Here is a 26853-nt window from a genome sequence, read left to right on the forward strand (position 1 = left end):
TTTAGAAAAAAACGTAGAAATTCACTGAAAAAACCTAGGTTTCAGGGGCGTGGCGTTCCTCGGGGCAGCAGGGGGGGCCGTGTGCCCCAGCAAATTAAACAATAAGCCCCCGGGGCCATAATTTAACCCCTCCCATGCTCAGCTCGTCATGAGCCACAGTTCCTGTGTGCTCATGACGAGCAGAGCTCGTCAAGACCGTTCGACGCTCACACGCGGGGCTATTTCCCCTGCGGGGCGAGTGTTCTAAAGAAACTAATGTGGTGTGCTCGTCATGAGCACACGACCACCGTGGCTCATAACAAGTTGAGCTCGTCAAGAGCACAGGGGCGCTGTGCGCGCATTACCCCAGCACAGCAGAGGAATCAGCCCCGCAGGCAAGGGGTTAAAATCAAAGGCTGTTGAAAGTGCTATATTCGTATGCTCCACAAACTGTTAAGTGCTTCGATGAGGAAGTATGAGTTTGACTGAAGTACACAATTCAACTTTGATAGGCAGGTTTATCATCCTGTGAAATGGGTTTGTTAAAGCAATTAGTCATTAATGGGTAGATTGTCACTATACTGAGTTAAAGCTCATAGACCGGTATTTTTGCATTTGAGATGCATCATCCCAAATCCAAAAATCGCAAAATTTGTGATTACTTAAATTGCGATTGCATTTAGAGAATCATAAATTGCGATTCCCAAAATGCAATGCATTATTCCCCCAAAATTTGCGATTTCGCAAATAAGAACTCACAAATTTCCATCAATTCGAAGTTGATGGTAATTTGCTAAAACTTTGAAAAATGCACAAAAAATGCAATTTTCAAAGTTCCATGTTGCACACATACATGCCCTTGGGGCGCGTGTGTGTGCAACATGTGGTCATATGGCAATTTCAGGTGTGCATCAGTGTGTCCTTTTGGCCCCCCTGCACTCTTGAAATTGCATGCGCAATTTGCGAGTCCTATTTGGTACTCGCAAATTGTGCATGCAATTCCCATTCATTCCTATGGGCCCTCTAGACCCAAGGAAATGAATGGTAAGCGATTCCTTAAATGCGATTCGTAATTTGCGAATTGCAATTAAGGAATCACAATTTATTTTTGCAATTCTTACATGTATAAGCAATTGAGATTCCTAAATTGTGATTTCTTAAGAATCGCAATTGCTCACTTTGATGCATGTGGCCCTTTATTTTTAAATTTGCAAATTTATGACAACAGAGAGAGTATTTCAATCCGCACTAATGTGGATTCCCTTTTGCAAGGTTTTTAATTGGGCAGAAATGTTGCTCTTCTACTGAAAAAAAGAGTGCTTGTATTGCTCTTTTTGCCTTGTGTGAAAGTTTATGCTTATTTCTGAATAATTACAAATTCATTAGGACGGCCATATTTACTGTCAAAATCATATGTTAGAGCAAATAGGTCTTTAAGGACGGATTAAGGATAACACGTACTAAAGCATGTAGAAAAGTAATGAGTTACAGCGATACTCACAGATTACTGTAGTAGGAAAGGGATTGGGTTTCACCCTCTAATTCGCCTTATTACAAACCTTGATGGTAGAAGATCTGCACTTTGATAATTGTTTTTAACCCTTGTAATTTAATTTGTAAAGCGTAGGAATCACCCCCAAAGGGGTATCTCCGCGCTAAGGAATGGTGTAGGTAGGGCTAGGCAGGTCATTTACTGAAACAATTCAGTCTTTGGGCATTTCCTGAAGGATTGGTACACTTCCATATTCGGATGGGCAGTTGATTCAAGTACACAGGGGCAAGATAAGATAGCTTTGCCCCCTGCCCTAAGTTTCCTGTAACGGGGAAGGGCCAGCAGGGGTTTGTCACCCGAGCAAAGAGAACATCTGGACAGGTAATATTCAATTTGTTCAGCAAGATAACTAGGGCCTCTGTCATGTAGTGACTTATGAACAAGATTGCAGATTTTAAACTTGATTCTCTGGCGGATGGAAAGCCATTGAAGCTGCCATAACAATGGCCGGGAAGGGGTTCTTGAGGTTATGTTGAGAGCCAAACCGGCTGCTGTATTTGAAACCACCTGCAATTAGTTTATCATAGTTTGGCTGGCAAACATAAGAAGGGCGTTACAGTAATCGAAGCGGCTTATAACTAAGGCGTATTAGGGTTGTGCAAGGGAATGAGGTTGAATACTCTATGAAGGAGGCCAAGTGTGTGAAAACAGGTACCTGTGGTGGCCAGAAATTGGTCTCTCGTAGTTAGACCGAGGTCCAGTCGGACACCCAGGTTTTTAGCCACAGATTTGGGGGTAGTAGCTAGCCCCAGCTCTGCGGCCCACCAGTCGGGGGACCACAGGGTTTGGGATTTACCAAACAGCAAGATTTCAGTTTTGGCTGCATTGAGCTGAAAGAAGTTAGGAGTCATCCAACCAGAGATTGCTTGCATACCTTCCGCAAAACGAGATTTGGTAGAGACCTTATTGTTATCAAAAGATAAGAGAAGTCGAGTGTCGTCCGCATAGAAATATGGGGTGAATCTGTGGTCTCTGATGATCTTGGCAAGGGGGGAAACGCACACATTGAACAAAGTAGGGCTAAGGCAGGAGCCCTGTGGTACCCCCTTAGTCAGCTCAAGAATGCGAGACCAAAAAGGGCCCAAGTTGACAGTTTAGGTTCGCTGGTCCAGGAGCCTGGCAAACCATTTGAGGCCCAGTCCCTGGCCAGTCTTGTTTAATCTATGGAGGAGAATCTGGTTAACCACTGTGTCAAAACCCGTGGACAAATTCAGTAGTACCAACAGCGTCGCCTTAATGTTGTCCAGGGCCATTTAGTGTAATTTGTGACACCTATATGAGTGGTTTCAGTAAAGTGGTTAGGTCTGAAGCCGGATTGGGATTTGTTCGGTTTGACATTGGACTCCTAATATCCCATAAATATTAATGTGTTTTCCAGGAGTTTACTCATGAGTGGAAGGAGATAAAGTTTGTTTACCCAGTTGAAGGTAAATGGGTCCTTTTCCGAATCGGAAGGACTTGTGCTGATTTGCTGATTCCATTCACATGGGTGTTTCCCTTCAGTAAAGGAGGCATTTAATATCATATCATGGAGCTAGTTGAGGGGCTAGCGAAGCAAACAGCTTGGCAGGCAGAATATCGAGGTGGGAGCCTGATCTAGCTGTTCTCAGCATCTCTTCTACTTGGGGTATCTGCAAGACATGAAAGCTCTCAAGGCAACCCTTGCTCTTACACCGAGATGTAGGCAGTTTAGGAAGGTAGGATCTAACTACATGGTTACCCCCACCTTTTTTCTGGTGTTTTGCTGGTTTTTGTCTAGTCTGACTGGGATCCGGCTATCCAGGACCCCAGTCTAAATGCATTCTCCCTTTAATTGCAATGCATGTACTTTAGGTACACTCCAGAGTGGGATTTGGGGTACTCTTTTTAGTCTCTAGTATATGGTACACTATGTACCCAGGGCATAGGTACCCCAGAAGCCTCCCATGGGCTGCAGCATGTATTATGCCACCCCTGAGAGGCCATCCAAATTGACACAACAGGCCTGCTACTGCAGACTGTGTAAGATGGTGCTTGCACCACTTACTGAGATATAGGTTCACTATATCTCTCTACATCACTACACTTAAATACCTATCAGTCACCCTATGGCAGGCCTTATCAATCCTGAAGGCAGGGTGCTGGGTATAACGTTAGAGGGTGCCCTTGCATGAGCAGAGCCTCTCTGCATGCCTTCGGAGACCATTCTCTCGGGTGGTCTGTGATGTAGCCAGACATATATGTTTAAGTGCATTATAACCTAGCAGTAAATGCTAACTTTAAAACGGTTGTTTAGAAACATGTCGAGTTTGGTGTCAAACAACTTGGAATCATACCTCCACACCAGTATCTGGTTTGGAAGGTATGATTCCACCCTTCTAGAAGGACACATGTGGATCACCGGTCTACCCGGTACCAGCTTTTTCGACCTGGGCAAGCAGCCCCCTTTCTCCGGGGGCTCCCCAGACTCCCTCTCACATAAGATTAATGCCCTCTGTTCCCTCCAATCAGGGTGGCCATCGCTCCCCTTCGAGACCTGGGAGTGAGCTAATTAGCAACAACCCTTCGTGCCCTGTGTTGTCGCATAGAATTTTATATAAAATAGAACAGTCTACAACGTGTTTTATCATGCAGCTCAGGGGAATGAGGGCTGTAGAAGCTCTACTTGTTATTTCATCCCAGGATAGTGCCCATGCTGCTCCTGGTCTCTGGCAGTGTGTCTCCTTGCTGCTGCTAGGGGAGTGGGTGCTGTGCCCACAGACCCCACGGGGACCACAGAAGCACCCCCTGCTGGAGACTGACTGCCCGCTTTAGCAACGTGTTTTCCCCATGTTAATTCCCATAGGAAAATTTAGACACTGCTACAGCACGAACTCGTGAACAGAATAACCCCAAATTTGGCGAAAAGGTAGCCCTTAGTTCAGAAATAGACGTTTTTTTAAATTGTGTAAATATGTTCAGTAGTTCCTGAGAAATTAAAAAAATAGAGGTTGGAAAAATCAATTTCCCATAGGAAACTTTAGACACGGTTACAGCCGCAACTGCTGAACGGAATTGCACCAAATTTGGCACAAAGGGAGTCCTTGGCTCAGAACGAGACCTTTTTTTTTTTTTCAATGGTGTAAATCCGTCCAGTAATTGCTGGGAAAATCAAAAAATAAAAGTTTCGATATTTAGAGGCACGGAGGATCCGCGGACCCCTCCGTCCACGAGCTTTATACTAAATTGGCTGTCAACACTTCAAACCAGGAAGTGTTGGCAGCCTCGGTTACCGAGTCACAAGAAAACAGAAAAACTAACTCGAAAAACAAGAAGAAAATGGGGCAGGGTAGAAGCACCCTGACCCCCTAGGCCTGCTCAGGGGGTCCCACAAGGACCCACAGGGCCGAAAAAAGCAATAAAAAAATAATAATAAATCCGTGAGATTCGCGCACCCAGCACGAATTTTGGGCAACATTTTCTTAAAAAACGAAGCACAGGCTCCCGCGCTTCGTTATTATTTAGCCCCCCGGTGGGCCACGTCCCGGGGGCAGAGAAAAAAGTGTGGGGGTCCCAAAACCCCCCCACACTGCCTCAGGGACCGCCACCCCCCAGGGCTTCCTTTTGAATGGGTTGGAGGGCCTCCAAGACCCTCCCCCATGCCCGAAACGCCGTTGACCATCCAGCGCGATCAACGGCGCGATACACGAAGTGGTTCACGACCACTACATTGAACCAAAATAGATACAAACTCCTGAAGTTATCTGGAACCACTCTGTACCGAATGTTTCACTGTACATTTCTGCACCAGTCACCTTGTGCCGCCCCCGCTGTTCACATTGTCACATTCGTCGCTACCTTGGTTTTCACTCACACATCTTGAGCAGCACGTGCAATTTGGGTTGTTCTCAATTTTATTATTTGTATATTGCAGTGCTGTAATAACTGCGAAATGCTCCTTTCTTGTTTTTTCCCCAAAATGCTTATATAAATGATGCCTTAAGCACATGCTATAATCATATAGAGTCTCCTTGCTTCCTTATGGATAATGTTGTATTCATATCCGCTCTAATTGCCTTCAAATAATACCAGTTGGGATACCATATGTTTGTACTATATTATACCCCAATCCCAACACGGTTGACAGGTTTTTGCTCCTGTTGTTGATACAAGGCTGCTCCTCTATGGCGTTCCATGACCCCCGGGAGGGGAGGGGGGGGGCAGGGGCTTTCTTTCGATCTTCCGCTTTGTTTCCTATGTGGGTGCATGTGGCAGAGCTTTAAGTGGGCCGTGTCTCGCCGGTGCTGGGCACCCGTAGTTTTTTATAGGGAGCCTCAAAACTGGTCCCTATCGGTCTTGTGTACTACTCACTCTCTACTACTAACTCTCTACTATTCACTCTCTACTACTCATTCTACTACTTACTCTACTAACCACTCTCTACTAATCACTCTCTACTAATCACTCTCTACTACTCACTCTCTACTAATCACTCTACTACTCTCTCTCTACTACTTTCTCTACTACTCTCTACTACTCACTCTCTATTACTCACTCTCCACTACTCACTGCTACTTACTCTCTTCTACTTACTCTCTTCTACTTACTCTCTTCTACTTACTCTCTTCTACTTACTCTCTACTACTTACTCTCTACTACTTTCTCTCTACTACTCACACTCTACTCACTCTCCACTACTCACTGCTACTTACTCTCTTCTACTTACTCTCTTCTACTTACTCTCTACTACTTACTCTCTACTACTTTCTCTCTACTACTCACACTCTACTGACTCTCCACTACTCACTCTACTACTCACGCTCTACTACTTAATCTCTACCACTCACTCTCCACTACTTATTCTACCACTCACTCTCTACTACTCTACTACTACTCACTCAACTACTCTACTACTCACTCTACTACTCACTCTACTACTCACTCTACTACTTACTCTCTACTACTTACTCTCTACTACTTACTCTCTACTACTTACTCTCTACTACTCACTCTCTACTACTCACTCTCTACTACTCACTCTTTACTACTCACTGTACTACTCACTCTACTATTCACTCTCTACTACTCACTCTACTATTCACTCTCTACTACTCACTCTCTACTACTCACTCTACTACTCACTCTCAAACAACTACTCAGACTCTACTCACTCTCCACTGCTCACTCTCTACCTCTCGCGCTACCTCTCTCTCTACCTCTCTACTCCTCTCTACCTCTCTACTCCTCTCTACCTCTCTACTCCTCTCTACCTCTCTACTCCTCTCTACCTCTCTCTACGCGCACAGTTATGCAGACATATATATATATATATATATATATATATACACATCTGCATATCTATATAAATGCATGTATACATATGCATGTTATGTACATGAAAGTCTAAAAAACACTAATAAAAGCAAAGCTAAAAAGCCACCTAATTACCAACAGAATTGCTTTAACTTGGGCGAGAGCTATTGCATTTTCAATGCTTGTTTACAGTAGCTGCTTGTAAGGTTTAGCAGGTTCTTTGGTAATCAAACGTCTGGCCTCTGACCCGCTCTCCCATTTAGTCTTTCACAGAATGAAAAATAGTTCCAAATCGTGTTACTTGAAATCATTTACTTGACCCAAGTTGAAGTTGGTAGCACAAAAAAATCAGTAACTTTAAAAGTTTGGTTTAGATAATCACCTACTCTTCCAAGCAAAAAAAATATTGCTTCTCAACAGTACTAGGGTAGACACACCTTCTGTATGTCCGGTATTTGAAACTTCACTGGCAAGTATTTCAGGTTTTCTGAATGATGTTTGTATCTATCACGCAGATTTTGTTACATCCTACATGACTCATTGCTTAGTGATCAAAGCTATACATTAGAAGACCGAACTGAACTCCATAGTCGTTATTGGATTGCTGAATGTAGGAGAGATGCTCTTTTTCTCTGTTAATCAATCTTTGACTGGAAATTCTTCACACAAGAAGATATTGGTAGTCCCACTGTGGTTGATGCAGGCATTGTTCTCAGACCTAGTTAACAAAGAGTACTTTTCCTCTAGCCTTTGCAACTTCTTATTCTTTAGATATTTCAGCAAACCATGTTGCCAGTTCCTCAGTCAAACACCCTTTTATATGAGGATTAATAAAATGTCTAAAATTATAACTTAAACTACTAAATCATTTAATATTTCGAAATTCTCCGCTTTTTGTTGGCAAATTGGATGTTTTCTTATTTTTCAGTTGACATGCCCCGAAACCCACATTTCTTCTCTTTGTTGTTTCTTTTTGTTACTTGCGATGTTAAAGACAGTAATTTAGGGTCCTCCGGCTAAGTCGTCATTCCTCACAGTTTAGTTCACTTAGTAATCTGGGTTAATCAGCAAACATCTGCCTCAAAGGCTTTAGTTTCCACCATATTGTGAGGGGTAAACTGGAGAAAATTCTTCAAGTTGTATTTTGGTCTTCTGTAGCTCTACCCTCAGAACTTTGTTTCTAGCCTTTGTTTGAAGTTTTCTGAAAAAGATTTGTTAAGCACCAGGTGGTGTTATTGTTGCAATATGTTCGTACTAAAATATTTCAATTTTAGAATCTGGTTTTTCTTTTTTTTTCTCCATAATGTTATTGTTTCTATAATAATTTACTTTTCTCTTACTGTAAATGATTCATTCAAATATTTATTAGTGTCACTTTTCATTTAGGTAGAAGAAGATCGCTTGATGGGAAAAGAAAAAGGAACAAGAGCACAGGTCTAAGGCAAAGAAAGCAAGATTCTGGTGACACTTCTGCAGACATGAGGGACTCTGAAAAGGGTAAACATGTCAAGTCAAGTCAAGTCATAACATTTATATAGCGCACTACATACCCGGAGGGTTTCAAGGCGCTTAGGAAGGGGAGAAGTATTATTTGTCAAATATCCACGTTTTAAGCTGCTTTCTGAACGCTAGGTGATTTTGGGTGAGGCGAAGGTAAGCGGGGAGTGAGTTCCATGTCTTGGCAGCCAGGTAAGAGAAGGATCTGCCTCCCATGGTGGTCTTGTTGATGCGAGGTACAGTGGCGAAGGCTTGGCTGGAAGAGCGAAGTTGGCGATAGGGGGTGTAAAAGGACAGTCGAGAGTTGAGGCACTCTGGTCCGATGTCGTAGAGTGATTTGTGTGCGTGGGTAAGCAGTCGGAAAGTAATCCTCTTATTGACGGGTAGCCAGTGGAGGTCTTTAAGGTGACCAGAGATGTGTTCGTTGCGTGGGATGTCTAATATGAGCCTGGCTGAGGCGTTTTGGATTCGTTGTTGTTTCTTCTGGAGTTTTGCGGTAGTACCTGCGTAGAGGGTGTTTCCATAGTCCAGTCGGCTCGTGACCAGAGCGTGGGTGACTGTTTTCCTTGTTTCGGAGGGGATCCAGCGAAATGTTTTTCTGAGCATGCGAAGAATGTTAAAGCATGAAGAGGATACGGCACTGACTTGTCTGTTCATTGAGAGTGAAGAGTCCAGGATGACGCCTAGGTTCCGTGCGTGGTCTGTCGGGGTGGGTGCTTTTCCGAGGGCTTCCGGCCACCAAGAGTCGTCCCATGCAGAGGGGGATTTACCTAGGATGAGGACTTCTGTTTTGTCTGAGTTCAGTTTCAGACGGCTTTGTTTCATCCATTCGGCGACTTCTTTCATTCCCTCGTGTAGGTTCGTTTTGGCGGTGCTGGGGTCCTTGGTGAGAGATAGGATCAGTTGAGTGTCATCCGCGTAAGAGATGATGTTGAGGTTGTGTTGGCGGGCGATGGCCGCGAGGGGGCTCATGTATACGTTGAAGAGGGTGGGGCTGAGTGAGGATCCTTGTGGTACGCCGCAGATGATTTCTGAGGCCTCGGACTTGAATGGTGGGAGGCGGACTCTCTGCGTTCTTCCGGTGAGGAACGAGGTGATCCATTCCAGTGCCTTTCCTTGGATTCCGATGTTTCTGAGGCGTTGTAAAAGGGTGCTGTGGCAGACTGTGTCGAAGGCTGCAGAGAGGTCGAGGAGGATGAGGGCGACTGTGTCTCCATTGTCCAGTAGAGTTCGAATGTCGTCTGTTGCTGCGATGAGGGCGGTCTCAGTGCTGTGTTTGGCTCGGAAGCCGGACTGTGAGGAGTCGAGTGATTTGTTGGCTTCGAGGAAGGCGGCGAGCTGGTTGTTGACAGCTTTCTCGATGACTTTGGCCGGGAATGGAAGAAGCGAGATGGGGCGGTAGTTTTTGAGTTCGGTGGGGTCTGCTGTTGGTTTTTTCAGAAGGGCGGTGAGTTCAGCGTGTTTCCAGCTTTCCGGGAAGGTGGCGGAGTTGAAGGAGCAGTTGATGACGTCTCGGAGGTGCAGAGCTATGACGGAGTCTGCTTTGTTGAAGATGTGGTGAGGGCATGGGTCTGTGGGGGATCCAGAGTGGATAGAATTCATCAGGCGGATGGTGTCCTCAGTGGAGATTGGGTTCCAGGCGTTAAGGGTGTTAATGGGGGGAAGATGGTCAGCTGATGGTAGGGTGGGTTGGCTTCCGGGTTGGTTGTCAAAGCTGTTGTGGATGTCAGCAATCTTGTTGTGGAAAAAAGAGGCTAGGGAATCGCAGAGGGTTTGAGAGGGGGTGATGTCGTTGGAGTTGGCCGAGGGGTTGGAGAATTCCTTGACGATGTTGAAAAGTTCCTTGCTGTTGTGGGCGTTGTTGTCAAGTCTATCTTTGAATGCTGTTTTCTTGGATTTTCGGATCAGTTGGTGGTGAGTACGGATGGCGCTTTTGAAGGCGTCCTTGTTGCTGGTGGATGGGTCTTTTTTCCAGGCCTTTTCAAGGGAGCGGCATAGTTTCTTGGACTTCTTGAGGTCGTCGTTGAACCATGAGGCCTTCTTGATGCTAAGTTTGTGTTGACGTTTTTTCAGTGGTGCTAAGTTGTCGGCAGTGTTGGATAACCACAGGGTGAGGTTGGAGGCGGCTTCGTTGGCGTTAGAAGAGAGGGCTGGGGAGGTTTGAAGGAGCGATGTGGAGATCTGTTCTGTGGTGATTTTGTTCCAGTTTCTTTGTAGAGTTGGTTGGAGGTGGATGATGGGTTTCGGCTTGTTGTAGGTGAAGTGAACGCAGCTGTGGTCGGTCCAGAGGAGATCCGTAGTGTGGCTGAAGGAGACATGGTTGCTGGAGGTGAAGATTGGGTCGAGTGTGTGACCTGCGATGTGGGTGGGGGAAGTGACCAGTTGTTTAAGTCCGAGGTTGGCGAGGTTGTCCAAGAGGGTGGCGGTGTTGCGGTCGTTGATCTTTTCAAGGTGGAAGTTGAAGTCTCCCAGAAGGATGTAGTCTTTGGAGGGGAGTGCGTGTGGAGTGATGAAGTCCGTGATGTCTTCACTAAATTTTGCGCGTGGTCCTGGTGGTCTGTAGAGGAGGGTGCCTCTGAGTGTGGTCTTGGGGTCGATGTGGATCTGGAAGTGAAGGTGTTCGGAGTTGGCGAGGTTGGCATCAGAGCTGGTTGAGATGCGGATAGTTTTCTTATGGACGATAGCGATTCCACCTCCTGTATGGTCGGTGCGGTCCTTGCGTGTGATCTTATAGTCATCAGGGATAGCGATGGCGATGTCAGGGGCGGAGGAAGCGTTCATCCATGTTTCCGTTAGGAAGGCGACGTCTGGAGAGATGGTGTCTATTAGGTTCCAAAGGTCAGTGGCGTGCCTGTGGACCGAGCGGGTGTTGAGAAGGATGCATTCTAGGTGGTTGGGGTCGGGAATCGGTGTTGTGGTCGTAGCGGAGAGGTTGTTGGTGCCGCTAAATTTGCAGGAGAAGCAGGAAAACGGTCCATGGGTGCGTCCAGGAGCGGCTTGGACGCAGGTGGGGGCGCGACCAGGGTTGAGGGCTAGGAGGGTGGCTGCATCGTAGGTAACGCGGGGGGGCTGGGCAGCGCGAGGGGCAGGGGGACTGGCGCTGGGCGCGGGCCAGGCGCAGACGGGCGTAGACGGGCTTACCTTTGGCGCACCTTCGGCGCGGATTGGGCGCGATCGCTGCGCGTGAACGCTGCGCGCAAGTGCGACTGTCATATATGGATACTGGGAAGGGGAGGGGCGAGGGGGGGGTCAGCTAGGAGGCGGGAGCGGGGAGGGGCTGAGGTCAGGGAGGTTAAACAACAACAACACCAGTGCGATTAAAATGGCCGCAATCGGAATAGCTTCGAGTGCAAGCGCACCTTGGCAGCTAAGCGCTATGGAGAGTTACTTGGCACTAGAAAGCTACAGTGTAGCAATGCGACGCCGTCGAGCGCGAGCAGATAGAAATAAAAGCGAATCCCAAATTAGGTAGGGCAGTCTAGCGCTACGATCTGTGGGCAGGTTAAGTGGCAAAGCAGTCAAGCGCTACAATCAGGTTTAAATGCAATTAATCTGCGCAGGTAAAATGCAATAAGTTGTGCAAGCACAGCAGGAAGCACTTATCTGTCTGGCGGTATGGGCAGCAGGGAGCAGCGTTGGGAGCGACCTCTTCTGCGAGGAGCAGGGCGGTCACAGCGTTCGGGCGGAAGAGAGAGGAGAGCAGTATCCGTGGGAGGGGGGGGTCAGCTGGGAGGCGGGAGCGGGGAGGGGCTGAGGTCAGGGAGGTTAAACAACAACAACACCAGTGCGATTAAAATGGCCGCAATCGGAATAGCTTCGAGTGCAAGCGCACCTTGGCAGCTAAGCGCTATGGAGAGTTACTTGGCACTAGAAAGCTACAGTGTAGCAATGCGACGCCGTCGAGCGCGAGCAGATAGAAATAAAAGCAAATCCCAAATTAGGTAGGGCAGTCTAGCGCTACGATCTGTGGGCAGGTTAAGTGGCAAAGCAGTCAAGCGCTACAATCAGGTTTAAATGCAATTAATCTGCGCAGGTAAAATGCAATAAGTTGTGCAAGCACAGCAGGAAGCACTTATCTGTCTGGCGGTATGGGCAGCAGGGAGCAGCGTTGGGAGCGACCTCTTCTGCGAGGAGCAGGGCGGTCACCGCGTTCGGGCGGAAGAGAGAGGAGAGCAGTATCCGTGGGAGGGGGGGGTCAGCTGGGAGGCGGGAGCGGGGAGGGGCTGAGGTCAGGGAGGTTAAACAACAACAGCACCAGTGCGATTAAAATGGCCGCAATCGGAATAGCTTCGAGTGCAAGCGCACCTTGGCAGCTAAGCGCTATGGAGAGTTACTTGGCACTAGAAAGCTACAGTGTAGCAATGCGACGCCGTCGAGCGCGAGCAGATAGAAATAAAAGCAAATCCCAAATTAGGTAGGGCAGTCTAGCGCTACGATCTGTGGGCAGGTTAAGTGGCAAAGCAGTCAAGCGCTACAATCAGGTTTAAATGCAATTAATCTGCGCAGGTAAAATGCAATAAGTTGTGCAAGCACAGCAGGAAGCACTTATCTGTCTGGCGGTATGGGCAGCAGGGAGCAGCGTTGGGAGCGACCTCTTCTGCGAGGAGCAGGGTCCTTATGATTTTTTGAATCATTTTTTATAGATGATCATGGGCATGTGGTATATGTTACGGTAGTGGTTTTATGACTGTGTGCAGTTTGGTTCTTTAATATATATTAATTTGTATTCTTTACCAAAAAAAATTCAATGTTAATTTTTTTCAGAAAGGCAAGTATGATCTAATGATCTCGAAATGGCCTTGAAAACTGCGCAATTACATCTATTTGTTTCAGAAAGTAGAAGTATATAATAAACCTGTTTGTGTAAAACCTTACGGTTCTAGGTACTCCTTGTTAAAGATTTCAAGAGTACTATAAGCCCAGTATCGGCTTCTCAATCCTGTTCACCACCCTATCCAAACAGTGGATGCACATGGTGCTTTACTGGGCGATTTCCATAGGAACATCCCATTTATAAGGGAGTAGATGAAAGGAAAGCTAAAAAGGGATACAATAAGGTAGAGATTGGAAAGGGAAGGAGTCATCAAAGAGCATCACAGCACGGGCCTATAGGGGGTAAGTGGGTGACCGTATTGGTGACCAAGAGTCAAGTCTTTTCATTGGCTTCAGATCTATATTTGCATCAAGTTAATTCCACTGAGCCAGAGTAAAATTGTGATAAATGCCAGGGAACTTCAAACTTTTAATATTGGGTTGGAGATGGATATCGGTGGCCCTTTCAAGCACCTGGCCACATCTAATAAGGCGTCATACCTGCATTGAGTTAAGGAACATTTGGTGGGCTGCCAAACTCCAGAATAAGAACTGTTTGTCTCCAAATTTCACACTGAGTTTTACTGGATAAACCTTTTCACTTAGGCTCCTTTTGCCCTATATTCCTGCTGCTGCTTTAACAATGCAATTCTCCTTTTTTCTATGTCTGACAGGCATCTGCAGAGAAATAGAAGTGGTTGCCCTCCACCAGCATTCTCCCTTTGCAACGGGGACTCTTTTAGGTTACTTCATCTTTTAAGATCAGCAAGGCCATGGGGCCTGCTTCTTCCTTCTCTGCCAGTTGGAAAGGCAACAGTTGGATGTAATTCATCGTGAGATACCATGCCCCCCCTCCTCACACACAGCTATGAATAAGCTCAAATGTGAATCACCTTTCCATTTCAGTCTCCGTAGATTCACATATTCTTGGACTTCACAGTGGTCTCCATTTGCTCCTATTGACTATCATCAATGGTACTTTTTCCAAGTGTCCTGAATGGTTCCGCATGGGCATTGACAGTGAAACCTGTTGGTTCAAGCACCAGAAATATTTTATTTTTGAAAAATGTTGGGTCACATGGGAAGAGCTTCCTCTCGTCCCAGCACTATTTTTGTTTTCAGTCATTGACATGTAGCATTTTTAGAAACGGTCTCTAGTTGGCAGTGGTTTGCATCCAGTCCAAGTAGGGACCCTCACTCTAGTCCGGAGAAGGTAGTCACACAGCTAAGATAACCCCTGCTCACCCCCTTGGTAGCTTGGCACGAGCAGTCCGGTTTATCTCAGAGGCAATGTGTAATGCATTTGCACATATACATAGGCCGTAACTAACTGAAAACAGTACGAAAGGAGTCCACACCAGTTTAGAAAAATAGCCAGTATTTATCTGAATAAAACTAGATCAAAAATCCAACATACACAAGTAAAGACATCACTTTTCAAAGGGTAAGCAAATGTAGACCTAGAAATGTAAGAATGCATCACTTTTAGTACAAAGTGCATTGGATGCATCAAAATTCAAAAGACAAAAACTGGCACAGGGAAGGTGAGGTGCCAGAAAAACAAAGTGATGCTTCAGTCCCTACTGCCAGTGGAGGTGATGCGTCAAAACTCCAGACAGGCTGCCTCTGTCCCTTACTGTTGAGTTTCTTCGATGAAGAGACAGCTTCGAAGTACGATGTGTCGACGCACTATGTCAATGCAGTTGCGAAGGAGGCGATGCGTCTGTTTTCACAGCTGCGAAGCAGGCGATGCGTCTGTTCTTCAAAGCAGGGGCTGCATTGGAGTCATTGCGGGTGCCACGGACGTCGGTCAGACAGTGCTCAGGACTCGTTCTGTAGTGATTTTTCAGCTGCACAGCAGGCGCCGATAGTTGATATGTATATTTTCTTGTTTGAAAATCAGATTCTACTTACAGGAGCCCAGAAACTGGATTTGGTATCACTTGGAAAGTCGGGGCTCTCAGCAGAAGAGCCCAGGCACTGATAGGTGAATCCTTTGATGGTCCTGAGACTTCTTAACAGGAGACAAGCATGCACCAGCCCTTGGAGAACCTTAGAAGCAGGATGTCAAAAGCAAAGTCTAGTCCTTTCGCTCCCAGGACAGATGAGGCAGACCAGCACAACAAAGCATCAGCCTGAGTGTCAGTCCCTCTTACAGCATCCAGCTCTTCTTCCTGGCAGAATGTTTTTTTGTCCAGAAGCGTTCTGAAGTTGTGTCACAGCTCCAGTACTTATACCAGTTTCTGCCTTTTGAAGTAGACTAACTTCAAAGGAAAGTCTTGTAGTGCGCGATACCCTGCCTTCCCTGCTTCCAAACACACTACAGTGTGGTGGTGACAGCTTTGTGTGTTAAGTCAGGCACAGCCCTGTTCAGGTGTCCGTGACAACTCCTCCCACCACTCTAGCTCAGGGCGGCCCAACATCCTGATGATGGCCCATTAGGATATGCAAGGCACACCTCAACTCCCTTTTTGTGACGGTCTAGAGTGAATGCACACAAGGCCAACTGTCAGCCAACTCTGACGTGTATTCTACAGACAGGCAGTCTTTCTAAAAGTGACATATTCAAGCATGCAATTTAAAAAACAAATTCACCAAAACATATATTTATGAGTTCAGAGACCCCAAACTCCATATCTCTATCTTCTCCCAATTGGAAATTACACTTAAAAGATATTTGAAGTCAATCCCTCTATTTCCCTATGCAAAAGATAGGCCTTGCAATAGTGAAAAACAAAATAAGCAGTATTTCACTTATTAGGACATGTAAAACACACCAGCACATGTCCTACCTTCTAAATACACTGCACCCTGTCCATTTGGCTGCCTTACCTCAGCGGTGCCTTACATGTAGTAAAAATGGAAGGTTTAGTTCTGGCAAGTGGGAGCACTTGACAGATCAAAATGGCTGTTTAAAATTGCACTCACAGACATTGCAGTGGCATATCTGCAGTGACAGATCTGAGACATGATTGCAGGTCTACTAATGTGGTTGGCACAATCAGTGCTGCAGGCCTATCAGCAGCATTTAATGTTCGAGACATGTGGGCTGCTGAATTCCTATCTGTGCATAGATCGCCGCCTAGTGTTGTGTCTGGATGATTGCACATTGTTGTCCTGGAAGAGTCTTCAAAGTATCACGAGATAGGTGGCTCCTCTCCTGGACTACAGTGCGCATGGGCATCCTTTCCATCCTCAGATTGGTTTTTTCTGCCATTGGGTTCGGATGTACTTTCTTGACTCAAGTTCGGAATCCATATAAAACTCTTTGCGCAAGGCCAAAAGGCCTTCGGGGCATCGATATTGTCTCGTTCGGTGCCTATTCTTCGAACAGGACGTCGAAGGCCGTTTGCCTTTTCGACACCACAGGCCCCAACTACGACGACGATGGAACGGAGCCCCTTCAAGAGATGCCCCGTCTGCAACTCAAAATACCCTCACATTGATGTGCACCCAGTGTGCAATAAATGTTTATTCCCGGACCACGACGAGGCCAGCTGTATGGCCTGTTCCAAGTTCCGGTTGAAGAAGACGCTTCGAGTTCGACGTGCCTCACGACAGTCTGCGCAAAAAGCGGCGCCTGACCCGGAGAACATCTTCGAGGCCGAGGACGAAGAAGGCGTCAATGAAGAGGATCCTGACCAGCAGTCGGACCCCGAGTCGGAGCGAGACTCTACCTTCGGTGTGGACGACGATGAAGACTACGTCCATGACGAAGACGTCGTCGAGGTAGGAGACGACGCAGAGGCCATTAGAGCCGTCGATGACGACTCGAGCGATGAGCAAGGCCCACCCGCAATTGCAGGGCCTAATATTGACACTGTGCTCTCTAAGGCTCAGGTCGAGGCATCGCCGGAAGGCCTTAGCCGAGATCTTACTCCACATTCTATAGCCCCGCGTCAAGGCCCGGCTAAGAATACTTCTAAGGAGCCATCGGTCGATCCACCAAAATCGAAACCGAAACCAGTAGAGGCGAAAACAAAACTGTTGAAGGCAGTCCTCGGATCGACTCCCTCGGCTCCAGTCAAGTCTAAAAGTGTCATCGACCCTTTGGGGTCACAAGGGGGCGTCGGCCCGAAGAGCGGGGCGCCGAAGCCAGCCTCTGCGGTCAAGCACGTCACTCTAACGCCGTCGACGTCCAAACATGGCGACACTGCCAAAGGACTCCAGCCAAAAAAGACTGTCGAAACGACGCTTACAGCCTCCAAGCCAATGTTAGGCAAGGCCCTCGAGTCGAAAACCAAAGCCGACCCGAAAGAGCATATTGCATCGAAGCCCAAGGCCGTACCTGCTACGCACCATGAGCTCTAGTCTACGCAAGGCCGCAAGCATGCTGGTGAGCCACCAAAGCAAATCTGATCGAAAACGTCGATCTCGAAGAAGGTCGGTTAGTCTCCGGTGATTCCTCCACCAATGAAATACGGACTGCCCCCGACCGCTCGACCCAAAGCGTTCGAGCCACAAAGGTGCGCCGAAACCTCCAAGAAGGTATCGGGACCTTCCAAGTCTCAGCCCATCACAGATGAGGTAATGTTCCAGGCACCCACGTATGACAATCAGTCGAAGCTCTTCATCGACTCGGATTCTGGAAGACTCACCATTCACAAACGGAAAATCGCTCCAGAACATTCTTTAGAGTCATACAAAATCCCTCTCAAAAGGAAGAAGGATTCAGCCACCTCACCTGTTCTCTTTGAACGTGTTGAGACATATCCACAACACGATGTCGATTCTCCCACACGCAGCGATGAGGATGTGGGAGATGATTACAGTCATATGGGATTCATTTATCATGCTGACACAGATCAAGGGGAACCTCAACACTGGACTGACCCTGTTGACCCTGATGATCCACACACTACGCCTGATACTCAGTCTTATAATGTCAAGACCTCGCCTACTGAGGACACGGCTGTGTTTAACGCTGTAATTGAAAGGGCGGCCATTAACCATGACGTTGAAATGCACGCTGAGCCTGTGGAGGAGGACTTTCTGTTCGATACTTTCTCCACCTCAGAAAGATCAGTAAAGACATTGCCTATGCTAAAGGGTGCCCTCAAACATGCTACTGACATTTTCAAGGAGACCACAAGGGCAAGGGTTGTAAACCCAAGGATTGAAAGAAAATATAGGCCTGCGCCTGTGGACCCTATGTACATCAAGGGCCAGCTCCTATTGGACTCCCTAGTAGTGGCTAATGCTCGCAAGAGAGCAAACTCTCAAACAAGTGGTGATGCTCTTCCTCCGGACAAAGGATCTAAAATCTTGGAAGCTTCTGGCAAACGGGTAGCAGCTCAACAGGCTAATATTTGGAGGATCTCAAATTCACAACCACTATTAGCCAGATATGATAGGGCTCACTACGACACGTTAGAACAGCTGATGCAACACCTTCCTGACGCTTATAAAGAGGGAGCAGAAATGCTAATACAGGAAGGAAAGTTAATTTCAAATGCATCCATCAAGTATGCACTAGATGCAGCAGACACAGCAGCTAGAGCCATCAACACTAGTGTAATGCTAAGACGTCATGCCTGGCTCCGCATCTCTGGTTTCAAACCAGAGATCCAAACAACTTTGCTCAATCAGCCAGTTAACCCTGACTTTCTTTTTGGTCCTGATGTAGACACAACCCTTGAAAAAATTAAAAAAGACACTGAGACAGCAAAATCCATGGGGGCTCTGCAGTCACAGCGGTTCAGGGGCAGTTCCTTTCGTCGCTCCGGTAACAGGGAGCTTCTAGAGGTCAAGCATTGCAGCAAGCCCAATACAACAAGGGGAGCACACAAACCACCTACAACAAGAATAACAGGGGTGGATATAGTGGGAACAGCACCAAAGGCAGAGGACGTGGAAATAACAATGCCGGATCCTCCGCCAACAATAAACAGTGACGCCTTGTCACTGCCCCCCCGACTATATAACACCGGTCGGGGGAAGACTCCAGCAGTTCCTGCCAGTCTGGGAAGGCATTACCACGGACAGGTGGGTGAGACAACTTATCCAATACGGCTATTGTCTAGAACTAACCTCCACTCCTCCCAACATACCCCCAAGGCACCGTCCTATGTCCGCAGAGCACATGCACTTATTGCAGCAAGAAGTAGTCAGCATGCTGCAAAAAGGAGCCATAGAACTCGTGCCTTTCGAACAGCAAGGTACAGGGTTGTACTCACTGTACTTCTTGATCCCAAAAAAGGACGGATACCTGCGGCCCATTCTAGACCTCAGACTCCTAAACCAGTACATCTTATCAGAACATTTTCATATGTTAACTTTACAGCAAGTTCTACCATTGCTCAGGCAGGGAGACTTCCTGCCAACACTAGACCTGAAGGATGCATATTTTCACATTCCCATTCACCCAGGTCACAGGAAGTATCTCAGGTTCACTGTCAACAACCAGCATTACCAGTTCAAGGTCCTGCCTTTCGGGGTCACTACAGCCCCCAGGGTGTTCACCAAGTGCTTGGCGACAGTGGCTGCGCACCTTCGGAGACAACACATCCATGTCTATCCTTACCTGGACGACTGGCTTGTTCAAGCAAAGTCAGCCCAGCAATGTGCCAGCCATATGTCCCGCACGATTCACCTCCTACACAGTCTAGGATTTTCACTAAATTACCCAAAGTCACACCTTCAGCCCGCACATGTACAACAGTACCTAGGGGCAACAATAAACACTATGACAGCAACAGCGCAGCCAAACCCAGCCAGGGTCAGCAGCATGCGATTGCTAATCCAGAGGTTCAAACCCCAACACTTGCTCCCGGCGCAGGTGTTCATGCAATTGATAGGTATGATGGCCTACTGCATCTTCATAGTCCCACACGCGAGGCTGCACATGCGTCCCCTCCAGGAGTGCTTAGCACTCCTGTGGAACCAGGCTCGTGGACATCTAAAAGACCTAGTGTTGGTGACCGGTCGTGCTTACAACTCTCTGCGTTGGTGGAACACACAAAACCTTTGCAGGGGACGACCGTTCCAAGAGCCTGTACCACAAGTAGTGCGGACGACGGACGCGTCTCTCCAGGGTTGGGGAGCGCATGTCCTCCATTATACAGTGCAGGGACTATGGACGACACAGCAGCAGAAGATGCACATCAACCTGCTGGAACTGATGGCAATCTTCATGGCAATGAAGGGGTTCAAGTTACACTTGTGCAACAAAGTCGTGCTGATCCGGACGGACAACATGACTGCCATGTATTACATCCAGAAGCAGGGAGGCACACACTCCACAATTGTCTCATCTAGCCCAAAGCTTGTGGAAGTGGGCCATTCAAAGAAACATGTTCCTCATGGCGGAACATCTCCCAGGCATGGACAACCAGATGGCGGACCTGCTCAGCAGGCACAGCCATCAGATGCACGAGTGGGAAATACACCCCTCGGTGCTCCAACCATATTTCCAGCGGTGTGGTCATCCAGAAATCGACCTATTCGCCACACAGGAAAACGCAAAATACCAAACCTTCGCCGCCAGGTTCCCACACCCGCAGTCTCAGGGCAATGCGATATGGATGAACTGGTCAGGCAGATTTGCGTACGCTTTTCCTCCAGCACCACTCATACCGCTAGTGGCACGCAGACTGCGACAACACTCCATGACGCTCATCCTGGTTGCTCCAACGTGGGCACGGCAGGTCTGGTACACCACGTTCCTAGAACTTTCAGTGGTGCCCCACGAAAGGCTGCGCCTCACTCCCAGTCTCCTCACTCAGAGCCATGGAGACATTCAGCACCCAGATCCACAGCAGTTGAGCTTTGCGATATGGCTCCTGAGTTCATAGTTTGGCTACCTCAACCTACCCCCTGACTCTATGAACATCATCAAGGAGGCAATGCGCCCTACAACTAGGGCATGCTATGCGGCCAAATGGAAACTGTTTGTCATTTACTGTTCCAATAATGACATTAACCCGCTGGATGCGTCCATGCAGAACATCATATGTTATTTGTTGCATCTATACAGATGCAATCTAGCATATAGTTCCATCAGGATACACCTAGCCGCCATTGCAGCATATCTTCAGAACAGGCAGCATCTTTCACTTTACAGGGTGCCTGCCATTAAAGCCTTTATGGAAGGACTCAAGAGTGATCCCTCTCAGGCACCCTCCTTCACCCGTCTGGAATCTAAATTTAGTTCTCGCCAGACTAATGGGACCGCCCTTTGAACCTCTTCACTCTTGTGAAATTCAGTTTCTTACATGGAAAGTGGCCTTTCTGGTAGCCATCACATCACTAAGAAGAGTTAGTGAGCTTCAAGCCCTAACTATTCAAGAGCCTTTCATACAGATTCATGCTAATAAGGTAGTGCTACGTACCAACCCTAAATTCATGCCTAAAGTGTCGCAGTTCCACATTAATCAAACCATAGAACTGCCAGTTTTCGTCTCCAATCCAGATTCTGTGGCAGAGCGAGCACTGCACACCTTGGATGTTAAGAGCTCTCCTGTATTACATCGACAGGACAAAAGATTTTAGGAAGACTAAACAACTGTTTGTTGCCTTCTATCCACAACACAAAGGCAACCCCATTTCCAAATCAGGTATAGCCAGATGGATTGTTAAGTGCATACAAAGCTGTTATCAAAAAGCTAAACGCACATTAACAGTTCCCCCAAGAGCGCATTCCACACGCAAGTGAGGGGCATCCATGGCTTTCCTAGGTAACATTCCCCTAGAGGATATATGTAGAACAGCCACATGGACCACCATACATACATTTACCAAACACTACTGCGTAGATGTACACTCCAAACAGCTAGCTGCTGTAGGACAGGCTGTTCTCAAAACCCTTTTTCAGACTGCTGCAGCTGGCACGGGCAACCACCGCTAAGGAGGTAACTGCTATTTATTCTATGCACAGATATGAATTCAGCAGCCCACATGCCTCGAACGGAATATGCTACTTACCAGTATGCATCTGTTCTTGGCATGTAGGGCTGCTGACATTCATATTGCCCGCCCTCCTCCCCGGTGCCTGTCGCAGCTGTAGCACTCAGAATTATTCTCAGGCATGGTCATCACTTACTGTACTACACTCCATCTCTGCCACAATGGCGAAAAACAATCTGAGGATGGAAAGGATGCCCATGCGCACTGTAGTCCAGGGCAGGCGCCACCTATCTCGTGATACTTCGAAGACTCTTCCAGGACAACAATGTGCAATCATCCGGACCCAACACTAGGCGGCGATCTATGCACAGATATGAATGTCAGCAGCCCTACATGCCAAGAACAGATGCATACTGGTAAGTAGCATATTCCTTATAGGCCCTGGGCACACCTGGTGCACTTTACTAGGGACTACTAAATCAAATATGCCAAACTGGTATAAACCAATCACCAATACAATTTAGACGGAGCATATGCACTTTAGCACTGGTTGACAGTGGTAAAGTGCTCAGAGTCCTAATGACAACAGAAACAGGTCAGAAGAAATAAGAGGAGGAAGATATAAAGTTTGAAGATCACCCTGAAGAACCGCTAGGTCCAATCAGCATGCTGACGTCAAAGTGATTGAAAGTGAAACCTTTGTGCACCTGGTGTACCGTCTTTATATGAAGAGGTTTGGGAACACTGGGTGGTACAAATTTTGTGGAGCCGCACCGATTCCGTAATTTTCCTTCACATAAATGCGAGGAAATGTATGATTTTAGCCAAAGTTTAAGATTTGCCGGTTATTCTGGATAAGAATAGATAGTGGTATCCATGCACATCATACCATTCAGTAGTGCCTACATTTGTTAGGATTCCTTGGTTGTCCACCAAGTCAGGACCCAAATTCCATTGCTATCCACATCGCCAAAATCAGTTTTCTTGGTGAACATTTGATATCTTTGTTGCATTTTGGGGACTTTCCTGATGCAGGCGATAGATCTACTTACACAAATTGGGTACAATTTTAATTGGGAGCCGTCTGGGAACACAGAATGGTAGAGCGTATGTTATTATTTGAATTTCACTCCATTTTAGGCTTCCAAATGTAAGCCAGCTTGCTGAAAAGAATATATTTGGGGGAAATGCCATCTGAGACATAGGATAGTATGGGTCACCTTCAATTCATAGTTGTAGAAATAACCTCTTCCTAAACTCAGTATCTTGGGTACTTTTCTTCAAAGGCTTCCTTTTTGTTGTTTGTTAGATTTATCCAAGCATAGTAGTTACACAATAGAAAATCATTATGAACTGCTGCTTTATTTTCTTTGAGAAAACCATGAGCAATGTACACAAATGCCCCATTCCTGAATTAGCACTTCTGTCTACATTTCAGAAATGTATAGCTTTCTAGGTTCACCCATGGGTTTCACACGTTTCCATCATAAACTGAAAGTCGATAGGAATAATGGACTATGACTTACAAAAATGCAGAAACTGTGGTGAATATTTTTACTAATTCTTCTTGTTCCTGCAAGCTGGGAAGATATTGATCTTAGCATAGCAAACATATTGTTGATTGTATCTTTAGACAACAAAATATTTTCCCAGAAAAGTCTGTTCCTCCATTTTTTTCAAAGAAAACAAAGCAAAATTGTGCCTTATTTTTGGCTACTTTCTTAATTCCCTTCAGGGTTATCCACAAACCCTACATACCTTTTAGAATCCAACACATGGGCGGGTGGAGGAAACATATGTTAGAGGCATATGGGCTGCAGATGGTACATAATGAATAGATCGCCATCTGGTGTTGGGCTCGGATGATTACACTTGTTTTTCTCTTGGAGAGTCTTTTGTAGCTTGGGGACTCCTCCTTTGGTTGCTAGTGCGCATGGGCATCGGCTCCATCCTTAGATTGTTTTTTTCCGCCATCGGGTTCGGATGAGGATTGAAGCGCTCCAGATCGACTTCGAAAAGAAGTGACTTTTCGGCACGTATTCCCTTTCCAATTCGACGGTATTGTTATCGAACGCGATTTCATTTCCATTCCAACGCGTTTCGATTCCAACATCAAAGAAAAACTTTGATCTACGTCGACAAACAGAAGGCCTTTCTCGACGTGGTCAAGCCCGGAGTCCATGGAAAGGACTCCATTTAAGAAATGTCCAACGATTGGTGCTAAGTTCCCACACAAGGACCTACACGAGGTGTGCAACCTCTGCCTGAACACGAATCCAGGGACTGCGAAGCCTGCGCAGCTTTTTCTTCCAAGTCGACGATTAGAAACCGTCGAGCTCGAAGACACGAGGTTTCCAGAATGCAGTCGGAGGCGATCCCGGAGCTGTTCGAAAACCAGAACCTCGAAGAAGAAGAGGATCATGAAGAACAGTCGGGGTCGGAAGGGGACGAGTCGGCGGTCGAAGAATTCGACGTTCAACAAACTGTGAGTGACGACTTCCCCTTACCAAAAAACCGACCCCGTGCGGTAACGACCCCGCCTTCGAGCCCGGTCAAACGGCAGAAAAAAGTTTCCGACGCCCCGCCTTCGGGCCCGGCAACAAAACTGAAACCGAAACTCTCGGTCTCCCACCATGTCGGATCCGAGAAACGGTCGACATCGACTTCGACACCGAAGCTTCATGCAAGGGAAAGCTCGGAATCGAAACATTCCATGTCGAAACCGAAACATGCTTCGACGTCGAAGACTCACTCGGCACCGAAAAAATCGGACTCGAGCAAATCCTCGGTGCCGAAGACACCGAACATTGACGATCGGAAGCAAAGGCACCTTTCGGAACCAAAAGCTTCGGTACCGACACAGGAGCAACAAACAGATCCGAAACAAAAGATTTTGTTTATCGATCCACAAACTGGCAAAGTGGTGACGAAGAAGAGGAAGAATGAACAGCTAGAGGACAAAGCTCTTCCTTCTAAGAAGAAAACAATGGGGACAAATACAACTCCTCCTACTTCTCCTCGACCTAGGGTCTCACACCCTCTTCTCCTATTCCTCACACTATGCCAACTATTCCTCCACCTTCTACACCAAGACCATCTACACCTCACACAGATGTAGACAGTGACACAGGGGAGGGGGAACCTCATGGGGACGATGAATCTATCCCAGATGAGGAAGACCCATGGGAGCATTATGACGCAGGGTCAGATGATGACAACGACCCACAGTTATAACCCTCAAAACCTTCACCCCCTGATGATAACACAGGTTTTGTACAGCTCATTAATAGGGCAGCAAAATATCATAAGGTAGACCTACATACAGAACCTCAAGTAGAGGATTTCCTATTAGAGACACTACCTACTGCACAAAGAACATCAGGTACTCTACCCATGCTGAAGGGTCTTCTCAGTCACACAACAGACATATTTAAAGACCCAGTGAGGGCTAGGGTGTTAAACCCAAGAATTGATAAAAAATATAAGGCAGCTCCAAAGGACCCAATATTTATCAAGGGGCAGGTACTTCTGGACTCGCTTGTAGTTTCCAACGCTCGCAAAAGAGCAAACTCATTATCTACAGGAGAAGCCCCTCCACCTGATAAAGAGTCAAAATGAATAGATGCATCAGGAAAAAGAGTAACATCACAAGCGGCAAACAGCTGGCGCATAGCCAATACACAAGCGCTACTTGCACGCTATGATAGGGCGCATTATAATGAGTTAGAAAAGCTCATCACACATCTCCCTAAAGAACATCCGAAAAGGGCAGATCAGCTTATACAGGAAGGAAAGATAATAACTAACACTTCCATTAAATGCGCCCTGGACGCAGCAGACACTGCAGCAAGATCCATCAACACCAGTATCATGATAAGAAGACCTGCATGGCTTAGAGTCTCAGGGTTCAAACAAGAAGTACAAACATCTTTATTGAACCAACCTTTTGATCAGAAGACACTTTTCGGGCTCAGGCACAGATGAGACTTTAGAAAAGATGAAAAAGGACACAGAAACGGCTAAGTCAATGGGAGCATTACAACAGCCAACACAAAGGGGTTCCTTTCGTAGATCCACCTATAGAGGGGGCTCAAAAAGTACAGGAACAAGTCGGCAATCTACCTCTTTTACACCAACATCACCCAGAGGTAATTCAAGAGGCAGTTACAGAGGTAACAACAACAAGGGTAGAGGTCGCGGAAATAATAACAACCGCAACTCCCCAACCCCAAAACAGTGACTTAATACAACTCCCCCCAGACCACATAACACCGGTCGGGGGACGTCTATCACAGTTCCTACCTGTCTGGGAAAACATCACATCAGACAAGTGGGTGAGACAAATTATCCAACATGGTTATTGCCTGGAACTCACAGCTACCCCACCAAACATCCCCCCCAAACAGCGTCCAATGAGTCAAGACCATCTGACATTGTTAAAAGAAGTACTATCACTGCTATAAAAGCATGCCATAGAGAAGGTTCCAAAACATCAACAAGGGACAGGAGTATACTCTCTATACTTCCTAATCCCCAAAAAAGACGGGTCTCTAAGACCAATCTTAGACCTCAGACCTCTCAATGCATACATAAATTCGGAACATTTCCTCATGGTCACGCTCCAACAAGTACTTCCTTTACTGAAGAAAGGGGACTTTCTTTCTACACTGGATCTAAAAGACGCTTACTTTCACATCCCAATTCACAAAGCCCACAGGAAATACCTACGGTTTGTAGTGGAAGGACAACATTATCAGTTCAAGGTCCTTCCGTTTGGGGTCACAACGGCACCAAGAGTGTTCACAAAATGCCTAGCAGTGGTTGCAGCACACCTAAGAAGACAACAAATACATGTTTTCCCTTCCTTGGACGATTGGTTCATAAAGGCCAAGTCACAA

At 46.8% G+C, this 26853-nt stretch overlaps 1 protein-coding gene across 3 annotated transcripts in view; it reads left to right on the plus strand.

Moving 5' to 3' along the window:
- The window catches only part of PRDM2 (PR/SET domain 2), a 434311-nt gene that overhangs the window by 322715 nt on the left and 84743 nt on the right, over positions 1-26853 (plus strand). For all 3 annotated transcript variants that reach the window (XM_086921861.1, XM_086921863.1, XM_086921862.1), the window contains one exon: positions 8189-8299. In XM_086921861.1, the coding sequence (XP_086777987.1) occupies positions 8189-8299 (111 nt within the window). The remainder of the gene's footprint in view (positions 1-8188; positions 8300-26853) is intronic.

The sequence above is a fragment of the Lissotriton vulgaris genome, chromosome 5 (assembly GCF_964263255.1).
Source record: "Lissotriton vulgaris chromosome 5, aLisVul1.2, whole genome shotgun sequence".
NCBI classification, from domain to species: domain Eukaryota; kingdom Metazoa; phylum Chordata; class Amphibia; order Caudata; family Salamandridae; genus Lissotriton; species Lissotriton vulgaris.